This window comes from Pezoporus flaviventris, unplaced genomic scaffold (assembly GCF_033815535.1).
Source record: "Pezoporus flaviventris isolate CSIRO_AGI_PZ_B2104156 unplaced genomic scaffold, CSIRO_AGI_Pfla_v1 ptg000002l, whole genome shotgun sequence".
Lineage (NCBI taxonomy): Eukaryota > Metazoa > Chordata > Aves > Psittaciformes > Psittacidae > Pezoporus > Pezoporus flaviventris.
In genome coordinates this window covers 5,266,381-5,282,326 of record NW_026892550.1, presented here as the reverse complement: position 1 = coordinate 5,282,326, position 15,946 = coordinate 5,266,381, and the positions used below count along the sequence as shown (strand labels likewise).

Sequence of the window (15,946 nt, the reverse complement as noted above, 5' to 3'; positions counted from 1 at the left end):
TAGAGTTAAAGGATAATAAAAAGGGGCATTCACAAGTTAGGACAGTCAACACACTCGACAGAACATTAGAAACACGAAGTGACTTTGTGCAGGCATTAATCAATTGGGTGAGACACTGGAAATCCCTCTGGTTTATTTGGTGGTGTCATTCTTGGCTCCTGTGAAACTAACGCTTGCAGACACACTTGGAACCTCAGCCTGTGTTTGCCAGACTGGTATGCAAGTCAGTGCAATGGTCTGGGGAAGGGATAATCCTCCATCTCCCCTCCCCCTCAGTCTTCCCTTCTAGGGTCATTTAACACACACAGGCTTACGATATTAGAGATTCCAACAAGGATTTAACCATTAATGCTCTTTGGGAAATTTCATATGATAAGTCATATGAATTTCTTGTCTTTATCAGTTAAGGATGCACTGTAACAGAACTGGGTTAGCCTGCACTTTCTGTTTTCAACACTCGCCCTTCCCTCTTGCCGGCTTTACATCGGGCAGTCACACAGATCTAAATCCAGTTTGAAAGAGGCAGAAGTGGAAGAGTGGTCAGCTTTCATCTGGTGACCACAGACCTTTCACAATCAACACTGAAACTCTTCCACACACTGAAAACAAATGAGAACAATCTCAGCTCAAGGATTTCTGGGTTAAGACCAGACCTCGAGATGAAGTAAGCCAACCAAACTCTGCCAAATCTGGATATTGCCCATTCTTTTCAAGCTGCCTAATCCTGTTATGAAGATAAGGTGTAATGGGGAATTTAAACCTTAAATGCATGAGATACTGAGCAGGTTTTCAATTTCTTTTTCTGATTCAAATCTCAGCTGATATCTATCAGTATATTTATACTGGATGAGATTTACATCAGACTACTTACATCTAACCCCGGCTCAAGAGTAAAAACAAGCAAGTAAGGGAAGGAAATTTACAGAGAGAGAAAGATGTCTTTATATTAAGAAAAGGACAAAGAACTACACCTAGGCAGATAGAGAGCTTAAACCAATCTTGCTGTAATTGGCCTGACATTGCCTTCAATAGCTCTTTTAAGCATTGGCTTGTTGCTGAAGGTGCCCCTAGAGAAACAAAGCACAGCGATGCCAAAGACTCACTACCGTGTTGCAGAGGATGAAATGTGTCAACTTAAACGCAACGATAGATTAAAACCACTGGGAAGTGGGATGGGGAATTGCTTTCAGCTTTAGATTTGATTCTGCAAGCATAATTTAGTGCAGCTGATGTTACATAGTTTTGTAAAAAGCCATTTGATTGGTGCACGCAAGCCTGAAAACACTTCATGATGATCCTTACTGCCTGCAATTAGTAAAAGATGCCTGTGCTTTGTGAATGCTATCTGCTGAAAGGCTGTTTACCCACAGGAGTTGCTTCCCCACTTCTTTTCCATCCTTAACTTTCCAGAAGATCCAAACCTGAGCGTGTCCTCAGCCTCATCCAGGCTGGGACAGGGAAAGGACTGAAGAGGGAGCTTCAAAGGCTTCACTGAAGAAATCACAAAAGGCTCTTTCAGGAACGGGTCTGAGCTAACAGGAAAGAAACAGCCCACAACTGTGGGGAAGGAAGACTTTCTGAATCCTGCTCTGGTTTCTGGAGCCCAGCACACTTTGCATGCCTAGCTGCCTTCCAAAATGCTACAGATGTGGTAGGCATCAGCACACAGCTATTCAGAGTACTGATGAAGGTGTCTTGCTAAAAATCACCTTCCTTCCTTATTAGTAGCCCAGGGATATGCCAGGGCTGGCCGAGTGCAGGCAAAAATCACTGCTCAGGAGTCCTTCTTTCTGTACTGATCTTTGTTACAATCAGCTGCTGCCAGTGTTATTCTTCCCAAATAAATCCATAAAGGAGCCTGACTGTGACCTCAAGGGACAAAGTATTAACAACAATAACAAAATCAAAGAATTGATTTTCCTGTTAGAATCCTGCCACAATTTGTCATATCCAGTAGCACAGAAACTTCTGGCTAACCAAATCATTTGAGTGCTGTGGGGTTTTGTATCCCTTAGCTCTATCTATAAACATGAGCCAGAGCATTTTCCAGAACATCTCCTGGTAGAAAGCAAGGAGGGAGAAAAAAAGCAGCCAAGGAGCAGATGCTATTACTCTGGCTACAAGGGATTCCAACACTTGACCAAGGGTCAGTGATTTATACCACAAGAATGTTAATGACCACCAGCACGATGGCCCAGCTCTTTGGTGAGGTCCTCCTACACCTTCAAAGGATGCTGTGTCAGTTTTCGTCGAAAGCCTGGGAAGCCGGGAGCAGCTATGTCTCAACACACTGGGCTGATCTCCAGAAGTTAGGACAGGAGTTTGTGCTCCTGCTTTCTCATCATTGCTCACAATGCAATCATAAACCCAGCCTCTTTTTTACCTATTCATTGAACAGTCACAAACCCAGAGGGAATTAGTCTTCAATCCCAAGAGACAGCAGCCCTTTTTAACCCTTTGTGTCGAGCAATTGCTAAGGCTGCAAGAAACACCCCCGCTCCATCCCCACACACGTGTTCTCATATGTACCAACGTTAACTCCTGTGAAATACAATTTTCTACTGGTAGGAAACTGCTGATGAAAGAGATCCAAGCCAAGGCCTTACCTTGATGCCCCCAATCCTATGCTCTCCTTTGAACTCCTTGCCATTTTTCAGCCAGTAGATGGAAGGGGTTGGGTTTCCACCCGCCGGACATCGGAAGCGAACGGTGTTGGCGGCAGGAACTGCCAGCAGCTTCTTCTCCATCTTATCTGGCCTGGTCCAGAAGGGGACACCTGAGGAAGGAAAAACCAAGTTGAACAGACCCGTTTCTGCCACAGAGGATATCAGCTGGTGAGCAGATGCATTTGAGGAGGCTTTGGCATGTGCAGAGTGACAGTTAAATTGCTACCTGCTGCAGTTAAGATAAATGACACAGAAATGCTTTCCAGCTAAATGACTCTCATAGACGTAGACAGGGGTGTTTGCATTTAAGGTTTGTGATGAAAGGTTCATGACCAGGTTTTTGTCTTGGTAATGCCAGTGTAAATCTAGAGTAGCTGCTTTTAAATCAACAGGTAGAATTATCCCAGATCAGGATGAGATTTTAGCCTCAGCGTTTAAAAAGATACAGATGTACCTTCAGGGATAATGGTAGCCAAGAAGCACAAACAGCAGAAAGATGTTGGAACTGCAAAAACACATTGATGGGCCAGCAAGGGAGCAGGGGTTGCGTGCAGTTGAGTGCACTGGAAAACTCTGCCTCTCAGTGAGCACAGACGTAGCCTCCTTAAGGGAAGGAAAGAAGAAAACCAGCCAGTGCCAAACTGGTTTATCATGTTTATGTTCTATAAGTACAAGTGATTTTAGTTTTAAAGATTCATGTTACCCTTGAACAGGGATAAGTTGTTCTAAAACACCAGTGTTAGCATGAGATACTTTTTATAATCTGCCTCAAGAACAGTGATGTTTCTTGGCTACCTTACAAACATTACATATTCACTCCAAATTAAGGCAGCAGCAAACTCATTATACTGGGAAGGAAGAAAGTTTTTTTAACAGCCTCCCAAGCTTTCATTTCTGCTTAAGGAAACACTGCAGAGCTGCATGTGGGGTGCTTCCCCTCTCATACAGAAGGTCACATCCAGCCCCCCCAGCTCTGTGCTCCACACCAAGGCGAAAGGGAGATGGGGGCAAACAGCATTTGGGCTGCAAAACAGCAAAGAGGAAGCCAAGGATCGTAACTGGCTATCTCCTCCGGGTGGGAAGGGAGCACACACAGACATAAGAGTACCCAAACCTACCAGTCAGAGACACCTGTGTGCTTCTGGCCAAGACAAACTAAAGGTGCTGGTCCTTCAGTAGCTGCTATGGCCATAATAATGGCCACCAAAGCTGCTGGGAAAGCATCGGTGCTGGCTTCTCCTGCAGCGGTGACGATGCTCAGGAGATGCTCACCACCCAGCATCACAGACCCGCCTCAGTGCTGCTCTGAAGCCTCTGCAACCCCCTCCCCCCTGATGACAGGGGTGTACAAAGCTTTCCTTCTTTCTACATCCTTCTGAGATGCACCGGAGCTGTTCTCTTTCTCCAACGCTCCCTGATTAACTTAGCCCCAATGTGTCTGGCTCCACAAGCCCCATCCCTTTGCCATTCAGGTAAGTCAGTGATGACCCCACTTTGGTCTAAGTACTCTGTGTCCCCCATGCAGGCTCCTGCTGCATTTCAGCTCCAAGGATTTTGCAGGCAAGGTCACAAAGCTCAGTCAAAGCAATCCATGCACCCACTGATTTTTAGCACCTCTACATGGCCCTGTCTTCCCATGGCTCCTTGTAAAGCCCACCTATTCATGAGGAATGTCAACAGCTACATTCAGGAGGCCCTCCATTTGCTGGAGATGGCCCTGCTGGGAACACGGTTCTCATGTCTCATCTCTTTCACAAGTCTTCTTGCCAGGGTGGCACTGAAACAGGAGTACGGCTGGCACAAACAGTCAGAATGAGGAATCCCTGCAATTCCCATGCTCCTGCAAAATCCCTCTACAAACTTTGCTGTGAACACACAGCACATCCGGGAGGGCCCTCAAATGCTACACAGTAATGTGGGCTAAATAAAGCTGGACATCATGTTGCTATCTACCTTCCAACGTCTGAGCTTAAAATGTCGGTAGAACTGCACAAGAATGGGGAACATTCCAAAAAATGCTAGAAGAGTGCGTGCAAACCATAAAGGAAGAGCAGGTCTTGATGGCAAAGGAAGGTGCTGCTATCACACACATTGGGAAAAGGAGCAAGAAACCAAGAAAAAGAAAAGAAACCAAGCAAAGGTTGGGTGAAAGCCCAGGCAGCAGCGGGGGGGTGAATCTGGAGGAGGTGGGGTGGTGTTGGGAAGCCTGAAAAGGAGGGAGCTGCAGAAACCATGTTGGGAGACATCTGGTCCTAGGTTTCTGAAGCATGGGCTATTGCCTAGCCCAATGGTTCCTTTTGGCAACGCACCCCGATTTCCCAGAGACTTTACAGGAGGTTAACAGGGCTAAACAGGGTAGAGTTCAGGGAAAGGCCAGGCATGGATGGAGAAGTCCCTCTTCTCTGCTGCTAAGGGCAGCCAAATAACCTGCTGTTTGTTGTTTGATTAACGTATCTGCCTATAATAAATCCCATTTTATGGTGTCAGTGACACTCACCCGGGCACAGGGATCTAACTAGATCACGCAGCCACCCCACCAGGACTGTTCTCCTCCTTGTGCTGTGCTTTTGGGGAGTCTTCCCCTTTCCACACTGGCTGCGTGTGCTGCAGGGTGAGGTTTCACTACGTTTTCTCACTCAAAAGATGAGCTTGAATCTCACAGGAGTCCCATCAACCCACTGGCTGCAAACGTTGTCATTGAAGCCAAGAGGGATTTTGCCATCAGGCATCAGAGAGGAGCAGGAAAGTTTCCAGCTGGGGATATTCTCCATATGGAGCAAAGGCAGGATCCACTCCTCCCTCCTCCAATTAGACACTGCTTCTTCCCCAAGTGCTTTCCCTTCGTTTGGGTGCTCTTCCATGCAACTCAGGGCTTGCCAGAGCTGGGCACCCCTGCATTGATGTGCCAAGCTTCAAACAATCAGAGCATCACTCAAGTCAAACTGGAACTGGAAGAAAGTGTCTGTTCATTGAAAACAGTGCCTTTGTTCTCACTTGCAGGAGCAGTGAACAAAACATCACTGCTTTCGGTTTGCTGTGCCCCCAGAGTCCTTTCATTACCACTTTTTAAGGGGGTGAAAATGTTGCTAACTTCTTTTCAAGGAATGCTTGCAAAGCTCCAGAGAGTTTCGGCAGCGAGAAAGGAGGAAGGATGAAAGACAGGAAAGATTTCCAGACCCGCTCTCTCTAAATTAATTACAAGCAGCGATTTTGCATGTGCAGGTGTGAAAAGAAAAGGGACCTGAAAAACATTATCACCGGCTCTTTCCCATCATCAAACACCAAACCCGACACAGTCCGTTTTGTTTGGTAAAGACAGCGGCCACCCATCCCACTGGAATGACCAATTAAAAAAAATGAGAGGGATACTTGGAATAATTAATACAGCCGAGCACTCATTTAGCAATTAGGAGCTGCCACAAAATTCTGTGGCAGACAGAATCAACCCTAATTGTGTAATTTCCCCAGCTGACGCCTCCAAGTACACAGCCAGATTTAATTGGAGATTATAGGGACTCTTTGAAGGTGCTGGGGCTACGCAGCGGGGGCTCCAAACAAACAGATACAGGCGGGTAGGGAGCACTGGGGCAGAAGAGCAGTGTGTGAAAAGGGTGTTTTGTTTTTGTTTCAGGGCCAGGAAATACAGCTGTAGAGAACAGAGGTACTGGAAAGCCTCTTTCTGCAAAGGCAGAACGCAGTTTGTGACAAGGCTGCAACAAACGGACCAATGATTTGAAGCTGCTCAAGTTCCTCTTTCTTCTTTTCTGCTGCCCACCCCTAAGGGATGCCCCGTTTCTATGCGGCCCTTCAGGGAAGATGCTTGAAGGGGGCTGAGCAGAGCAGGGCACTCCACGTGGAGGGCCTATGTGCTCTCCAAGAGGTTTTGCACCAAATATTGATTTCTTTTAAGACAGATTTCCTCTAATTCTCTTGCTTCGTTATTTCCAGCTCAAGTTAATAAACACTTTTGGGTCAAGCCCCCCCAGATTAACAAGATTAGCTTTAAACTCATGGTGCTATTGGAGTCAGCTCTGCAAGCTCTTCTCTATAGATATGAGGATAAGAAACATTCTTGAACAACACAATTAAAGCAGAAAATTAACTTATCATCACAAGAGGCCAGGAGACAAAGTTTTTATTCAGTGACATGCAATATGGCAAAAGGCAGTGAGCCAGTCCCGGATGGATTAGTCCCCCCCTAAATACGAACAACTCTTGGTTACATTTTTCTTTTGCATAAAAGCATGTTTATTGCCTTCACTCCTCTAACTACTGACCATGGCTATGTCTGATGGCCAAGCAGAGGCCCATACACCCCATTATTAGGGTATCTTTTTGCCACAAGAGATGGAGGACACAGATCTTTGGGCTGTCCATATGACATGGCACTGGCTATACCCATGTACCCAGGATGGTCCTGCAGCCCCTGTGGACTGTCCCACAGTGGTGGTGCCAGGGTTAATAACACAGCTCCCCAGACTCAAGAGAAGAAGTTTAAGTGGAGGGTCTGATGTCAAACAAACCAACATAAAGCACGTCCATGTCATGACATGCCATGAGGCCTCACCATGCTGGCACGTTAAGATGATGAACCATTTTTAAAGCAGAAGAGAATCCAACTTTTTATAACAAGACCTTTAAGCAAAGACAAGCTGTTACCTTCAGGTCTAAAAAAAGAGACAGCCTCAAAGTCAAGAAGACCCAGAATACAGGCTATAAATACATGTGGTGAAACCTGTGTTTTCCTTTTCAGTGGAGAAAACCATGTCTCTCTGTACCGTAAACCAGCTGATGGCTTTTGATATCTGTTGCTAAGAGATAGAGTTTACTACAAACCACATAATAAAAAGTACAGAACAATTAATTGTGCTCATCAAAACCTGTTCTGCAGGAGGAACAAATCCTGCAGGACCAAACCTGACCTTCCCTACACCTCTACCAGGCTTCAGCAGCATCAGGAGCACTGAGAGCCTCTGCAAAGGTGCCCATCACCTTACAGAATCCAGCCCTTAATTAGAAGCTATCAGAAAACCACTAACTGCTGCTGATGGGTCGCCTGGCACCGTAACTCACCACTGCTGTTCACATACTGGACAACACAGCTATGTGCTATGAATTTATTACAGTAGGAGACCTGTTTTAAAGAGTTCTGCATGTCCAATGCTATGGGCAGCAGAAATTTTCCAGTCATGTTGAACTTCTGCCAATGTACATAGCTGATTGGGAGTTCAAATGCAAGACATTTATTTATTGAAAACACATACACACAGGCAGCTCACTTTGCAGAAATATAAAGAGCATAATAAAATACCACACTAACGCCTCTGAAGCATGTAATGATCCTGATTAATGCTATTGCGCTTAAAGAAACAAGCACTGGGACTGAAAGAGATTCAGAGTAAAAGCACTGAGAGGCTCCGTCCTGGGGCTCCCTTTCCTATGTGAGCGAAAGAAAAAGGCAGTAAAGTCAAAGGGGTTGTTCCCGCCTACATAATCAGTTAATCTGGCTCTTGGGTAGTGTAAATTTTATGCTCTGACTCCAGCCAAGATGCTGGTAAGGACCAGAATCAAACCAGCTAAAAATGAAGCAGGTGAAGGTTTGCAATGGTGTAAAACTGGTGTAAAGTCAGTGAAGATAAGAAAGGTAAGCAGGTTTGTCTGGATTTACATTCAAGGAGAATTCATAAAGTCATCTGCTCATCGAGGCAGATTAGCAGAATCAGGCCTCAAAACAAATCACACTACTGTTGCTGTTGGATGTTATAGCAGCAGTACCACTCTGGCTGCTATTTCTAACTTTTTAGGTAAGCATCATCATGGTACCATCCTACGGTCACTGATATCAACACAGAAAGAGTGTCTGTCTGACCAGGTGAACATCTGGATGAGCCTCTCCACTTGGGAGCCACTCTGCCTTGAAAGAAAAGGCCTCTGTATGCCAGAAAATCAAATTACCTGTATCTTCTGACTCGTCATCATCATCTTCATCATCACCTGATGACGGGGAATCTAGGAAGAGAAGGAGAAAGAAGTGAAGCAGAAAGAGGATGGCATGCAGGGACACCATGCTCGACAAGGCTGTTGGTGCCATGGTGGGCTCCAGCGAGGGAGGACATTCCAGTGATGGGTCAGCCTTTTTTGCAGCTCCACCAGCCCGTCCCTCCCATGCTGCTGGGAGGTCAATTGGCCAGGAGCTTTCTGAACTGGGAGAGAGGTGTCATGAGTTTATCAGTGTTCTGCCACCAGAGACCAGGGTCCAATGCCAAACACTTCTCCCTGTGTCAAGCACTCTTCTCATAAACACAACAATTCCAAGAGGGGAAGTTTCTTTTTGCAGAACAAGCTCTCCCCCACTTTTTTTCCCCTCGAGCATTCACTCTGAAAACATTTTATTCCACCAAGTCTCAAAATGACAGGTCAGCATTTCTAATTCACTTTCCCTGCATTTTTTTTTTACCTCAATACACCCCTGCCACGTCTCCCTTTATTAACTCCTTGCTCAACCATTCAGACTAAAGCTTTTAAAACCTCCCCTTGCAACCAAACCTCCCTCAATCGATGTTTTGATGGCTGCTCCATGAGCAGTTCCATCCCGTTATATTCCTCCTCCACAAACACCTCAAGGCAGTAACTGATTACAGGTTAACATCTAACATCCTGATCTGTTTCTCTTAATGTGGTCTAACATCTCACCTTCTCCACGCTGTCTACAATGAAGTCTCAGTTCCTCTCCCCCCCCCCAAACAAATGACTACTGTAAATGTAAATCCCATTATCAAATAGCAGCTTAGTGTTTGATTTAGTTTACACGATTTAGTACAATTCAGTGTCTGGAAGATTTAGCACCACTGACTTCATATAATCTCCAGGAATGTCTTTTTAAAATAAAAGTAAAATGCTAGCAATCCAGCAGCCTTTATATGCTGAGACAGGGGTGAAAGAACTTGGCCTTAAACACCAGAAAACAGGAAACTCTGAGTCTTCAACATGTGGCCAGAAATGCACTACTTCAGACCATGCCAGGCAGAACCTCCTTCATTTCAAGTTGCACTTGAGTTTTCTGCTGGTCTCTGACCAGCTCAGTGGAGGTAAAAATGAGAGGAAGGTGGAAAGGGGGAAGGCATAGAGAAAAACCAAAAGGTAAGGGAAAGGTAACAACAAATGCTATTTCTCTGCAGAATCTGAAAGGACTTTCCAGACATACCCACCATCTACAGGAGGAAGTAACACAGGAACCATCTCTGTAGGCTGTAGCGGTGCATTGGGCTTTGCACCTTCTCCTTGGCAAAGTCTCAAGGAAGACTTGCAGCACGTATCTAACTGCAAACCCCAGCTGAGGTCCTGCTGGCAGCAGAACGAGGGAAATGCCACGGGGCTTGCTGAAAGTGAAGTGGATGTTTAGGAGTTTTAGCTGAACCAGCAGGTTTACTCAAGTCCTGGCGAAGGCAGAAACCCAGCCAAATCCCCACCAGCATCAACGGAGAAACCAGCACATTCTCAGCCCTGCACTCTCAGATTTGGTTATCCATATATTAACATGTGATTATCATTTACTTCTGCTTTTCAATGAACCAATCATGACCAGAAGAGCTGAATCAATTTTTATGCCAATTCAAATACATTTCCACAAGGCTGAGGGAAGAGACTTTGACCCTGTTCATGTTTCAGGTGAGAGGTGCAGCTTAGGATTTAAGACCAAATATCCCATGTTTAGAGCTACTGTCCTGTTCAGGTTACTAAAACATCACGTTTTGCAGAAGGTGACTGAAAATTTCTAAGCTATTCATGAACCATTTACTAAAATAGTAAACCTATTGTCAGACATCGACAAGTATTGGCATCAACAAGTGCTGCTAGATGCTATTCTCAAAAGCCCTTTAATTATGAATGGAAAAAGGCTTCATTTTCTTAGTCAGCTGTTTTGAATAGCTCAATCTTGGATATTTTGAAGGCCTTTTCTGCTGGTACCAGCCTGCGGGTCATGCTCATCACAGGCGTGCTGCTCAGCCACTAAATCCAAAGGCTGTTCTGTACATGAAATGGTTGCAGAAATGGAGCTTCTGCCAACAGGGCTGGAGATCAGTTTGTCCATGCAGCCTCTATTTCTGATCCTCTTCAAGCGCTCAGGTATTAAGAGGACAGTATGTTTCTTTCTGTAAGTTAGCAAAACACGCAAGCCCCTGTCTGTCAAGGGAGGCATTTTAAAGAGATTAAGCCCTGCTATTAATCAGACTGGTTTTCAACCCTAAAATGTGAGCTTCGACATCTCGTTGCTCTACCTTCAGCATCAAGCATATCACTGTACACACTGAGTGTCGCTGTGGAAGAGGCAATTTGTTGCAGACTCAAATCTCAGAGCTCCACATAGGAAAATCCTGATCCGCTCCTAGAATCTGGAAGCACATCTCAAAATGGGACTTATGTGTGTACCAGCTAATTCTGAATACACCCAGCCTAGTTTTGCTCACATAAGAATACACATCAGAGCAATTCCAGATTGTTAGTGCAGATTTAAACCAGTTTAATGCAGAGAACAACGCCAGCCCCAAACATCAGATACTCACATAAACACCCAACCAGATACCTGAGCTAATCGCTGGCATTACCTTTAAGAATTGGGAACAAACCACAAACCTCTGATAACAATCTCATCTCCTCAGTGCAATCAATACTAATTATGAAGAAATATCTGCACATACAAGAGGCGCCACTATTGCCACATAAAGCAGGGCTTCAAAGTTTAAAACAAGTGCTGCTGACAGCTAAAACGGAGATTCCCACATTACCAGCACTTTGGTGGTAATGACAGTGGGCTAATAGAATCAAAGACTCATAATGCTGTCAGAAAGCAGGTTCAGGTTACTCGCTTGTTCTTAAGCTGTTATTAGCTATTATTAGCGAAGAGAAAAAACACAGGGGCTTAAAAGCAGAGGATTATCAGCCCTTCCACTATTAAAAACAATTTCTCACTTTACAAACTTTTGGGGCTGGCAGCTGTTTCATTTGAGTGTGTAACCAGCTGCCCTCTTCTGCCTCCGTGCTGCCCCTTGAACTCAAAAGCATTTAAATGTCACTTAAAAAAAGAAGAGAGAGTAACGTTTCTAACAACCTGTAGTTCCTTGGATAGTTCCAATAATCATACCTAGTTAAAGGAAGCCTTTCAAGGGCCAAATACTCCTTTAACCATTTAATTGATATGACCTTGAAGCATTCACAGCAATCTCCAGTAACATGCAATGAAAAGCAGATGTTGGTGGAGGCTCACTGAAACGAGCTTTTATTCTCATGATGGTTTGATTCTCACACACAAAATCCTATTTCTGGCACGAGAAAACCCTTTATGGAGTGGATGTGATTTACAATCACAAATATCTCTGTGTTTGGTTTTCAGACAGAGCCCCTCACTTTCTGAGGGAACTAAACTTTTGAAGGCAAGGACCTACTGTTCTGGGATGCTTGAAGAAGCTCCAGCAGTTCAAGGGCAAAAGAAAGTTTTCAAAACCTTAGATCTAAGGGGTTAGTTCTTCTGAAAATTCAGGCTTTTAATCGGTGTGATCAGGAGGTTTTCTATCTGCTCAGTGATGAGAACCCATTTACCAATGCAGCAGCCTGGAATCACAGAGACAATCTTAGTGCTAGCCATTAGCTATCTGAGAACAACAGATTTTTCTGGCACATTCTGTTAAGTGATCCAGGCTTGCACAGCTTGTAGCTGTCCTCTCCTAATCACGGAAAACACAACCCAGCAAATGACAGCATGTGCTTTCCTAACACAGCACTTGTTTGCAATATACGAATTCCAGCAAGTACCTTTGATGAACCACATACTTGAGACATATACAGCTTACAGATGAACTAATTCAGAAACAGACTAGTAATTTGTGATAACTGGAATGAAGGGAAGAGATTTAGCAGCTATGGTAGAGAAACAGTTTTCAGGAACCTCCAGCTTTTACATGCAATTTTGCCACTGATTTGTCACATAAAGTGGGAAAAGTCACTTAACCTCCCTGAGCCACAGTTCGCTCACCCACAAAAGACTTCAAAGGCACATGTAGCATTGCATCTATTTGAGTGTTAAAGGGGGATTTGGGATTTAATCTGACTAGCACCGTTTCTAAGTCTCTCTCAGTACATCAAGCTTTAACATTTGGTATGGACACACAAGCATTCTTTCATTGGTTTGTTTTGTGAGCCTAATCAGTGCCAGGAGTTACCAGGGAGGTAGAGACCTACCGAGTATGGACAAACACCACGAGGCACCAGCTCTGTTGAACATGTGGAGGCACAAAAGTAAGGATAAGTCACCGAGAGAGCTGTATTTCTGCTCGTACCTGTAACTCTGACTGTAAAGTTTCCCAGGACCTCGTTGGAATGCCTTGGCTTGCAACTGTACAGCCCCGAGTCATCATATGACACATTGATTATCTTCAACAGTTTTTGTCCAATATGAGTTCTGTTGGTAGGTGCAATCCCGATACCATCTTTAAACCAGAAAACGGACACGGAAGAGCCTTGGGTGTTACAGGAAAGTTCAATGGTATCTCCACTTCCAAACACCAACTCTTCTAGAAAGGCGGTCTCGCTCCTCAAGTATTCTGCAAAAGGAGAAAGAAATGGGAATGAGTCAATAAGAGCAGATGTCAGAAAACAGAAAAGCTGTTAAAAAAGAAATGTATATCTTATGTTTGTCCTACTGATGCTTCCACGTGCCCAGAGCTCTTCCAAAGACAGATGTGCACACCATAATCAAGTAGCTGACCTACAAGGATGGCTTCAACCCTGTAGTAACCAAAACACGGCCATCACCCCACCAGGTGCATCACAACAAACAGAACAGACCTCTATGCAAGGTCATTGCAACACCCAATGTTGCATGGGGGGGTGATCTGGTAGATGTTAAGTGTGTGCTGCAAAGTTCACAGTTCAGTCTCTGGATCTCTTTATTCCTATTGAGTCTGTGCACAACCCCTGCAAGACCCACGACGGAGGGGATACAAGGAGGAGAAACGGGGATAAACCCATTTCTCAAGTGGCTCTGGGTGGCCTAAAGGCAAACTCTATGGGATGAAGGAATCAAGGAAGGCTGGACAGAAGATGCAGGCTGGAATGGCTGAAATAAATGAACCCACCACTAGCTCCCTGCTGCACCCCCTGTACAACAAAGAAGTGCAAACCCAAAGACTTGAGCATGAAAGGTTAAATCCCCATTTCTTTGGTCTATCTACCAGCTGCAGCAGTTTGTTCCTGATGTTCCAGAGTGATGACAGTGAACCCTGCCACATGGTGAAGTCTGTTTTACCATAGGATAAAGACACAAGGAAAGGTTCAGGCTCAAAAGTTTCCTCATGGAGGAATGTGGGGCATGCTGAAAGTCTGGTTTTTGTGTCCAATGGTCCTCAGGCTCATTTTAGTGACATGTAAACTCATTCTTGACATTGAATGGTTTATTTATCCTTTCTACCAGTTTAATAAGGAAGAATTAGCTCTCTACAGCTACCCTCAACCCAACTAGATCAACAGCAAGACTGCTGTTCTCCCCACCTTGTATTTGCTAACCAACATTTTCACTTGGCATTGCCCCATCTCTATCTTCTGGCTTACACCAGCTCTGAGGCTCTATGCTCCACTAGGCAGAGGAGTCTTGGTTTTGTACAATATGTATCATGTGGAATCCTACTCCACAATGAAGGCACTTTGATGCTATGATTACATGATTAGCAAGTAAAAAGTAATTCAAGACAGGTAAGTCTGAAGCTAATCCTACAATCCAGGTGGCCTGAGTTGATCTCTGATACTCTGATAGTAATGCAATATAGATAGAGATCCTAATTTTGCAGCTTAAGCATATTCATAAACTACAATTTGACTGTGAAACCGATGTAATTACAGCAGCTCTGAATACCTGAGGATGTGGTGTTGGCTTCAAGCTGCTCTTCTGCCATTAACTGGAAGAGTTGGAGCATTTTTAAGAGAAAAATGCATTGCTTTTCTTGTCGAGCAGGTTTTCATTCTTGTGGAAATGTAAAAGTTATAAATATCAAACTGTTTCAGTCAGTAGCCTTGCAGGGTAGAAATGAAGAATCCCAGGGGCCCCAAAATGTGGTATTTCATGGGAGGTATCGTCTCACAGGAGGCAAAGCCCACACTCATTGGGGTTTCAAAGAACTTTTGCTCTGATACCCTGGCAGCATTTCCAACTGAAATATTTTCGGGTTTGGCCAGAATGTTGTGGTATTCCTGCAGTCAAAGGTTGAGGGTGTTGGTTTTTTTTCCTTGTAATGAACAGATTTTCCCTGAAAGCATACACTTTTAGTAAAAAGAAAAAGAAGATGAAGCCCCAGCATCTCCTTATCAGACCAGCACTTGTTGAGACACTGAGTGTTTACCCATGGTCTCTTCCCAACCAGACTATATCCTTGGGGAAAATATGGCTGAGAAACATTGTGGTTTAACTGTTCCTTTCAGGTTTTTTCCTTTCTTCTTCTAGACTATAAGGATTTCTTTCAATGGTACCAACTTTGGCTACCAGTTAAAAAGCCCTGTATACACCTCTGTGTTAGCACGATGGGTACTGATCTTGCTTTGCTTGTTGACTCTGATGGAAGCTCTTGCTACTTTCATCTACTGGAAAACAAACCCCATGCAGCTGCACAACCCCTCCATACAAAATACACAGGTCTGCTCAAGATGTTTGCCAAATGATCAAGACTTGTGTATTTTGGCTTTTCTATCACAAACCTACCAAACAGGAACAAGCCCAGACTAAGTACAAACCCAAGTGCACTGTTCAGCCATTTAAAAGGAAATCACTCTTTTCTGAAAGCCATATTGAACGCGGGTTAATGACAAAGTGACAGACTTATTTTATAAAACATTATTAGGGCATGCTGAAATAAAGAGGAAATTCAATTTAGGCTCAGAGCAGAATGACTGGGGTCTGAAGCTTCTTCTGTGGGAAGGAGCATCGTCTCTTGTTTCTGACAACTTTATTTCAGCATCTCTGCTCTCAGTCCTTCCAGCAGATAGCGTGATACAAAGTTCAGCCCTCAAGATACTTAAATGTAAAGTCCAGTCCTAGTGACTTTACTCCTACTCACTGGGAGTAGTATCTAGAAAGACAGAGTGGTGAATTAAAATGAGAATGTTACTAGTGATTTTAATGTCACTTCTTTAAACAGCTGTTCAAATTTAAGTTTATATGCTTACGGCTTAAAAATTAAACGGGATCCAAACCTGAGACCTCCACAAAGCACTTAAATGTACATCGAGGTGCTTGA

General features: G+C 44.3%; 1 protein-coding gene across 7 annotated transcripts in view; it reads right to left on the bottom strand.

Moving 5' to 3' along the window:
- FGFR3 (fibroblast growth factor receptor 3) overlaps positions 1-15,946 on the bottom strand; it is a 56,532-nt gene that overhangs the window by 21,607 nt on the left and 18,979 nt on the right. For 6 of the 7 annotated variants that reach the window (XM_061467083.1, XM_061467086.1, XM_061467089.1 and 3 more), the window contains exons 2-4: positions 13,001-13,264; positions 8,622-8,675; positions 2,607-2,776 (exon numbers count right to left, since the gene is read on the bottom strand). In XM_061467083.1, the coding sequence (XP_061323067.1) occupies positions 2,607-2,776; positions 8,622-8,675; positions 13,001-13,264 (488 nt within the window). The remainder of the gene's footprint in view (positions 1-2,606; positions 2,777-8,621; positions 8,676-13,000; positions 13,265-15,946) is intronic. The other variant, XM_061467113.1, reaches the window with a different exon arrangement.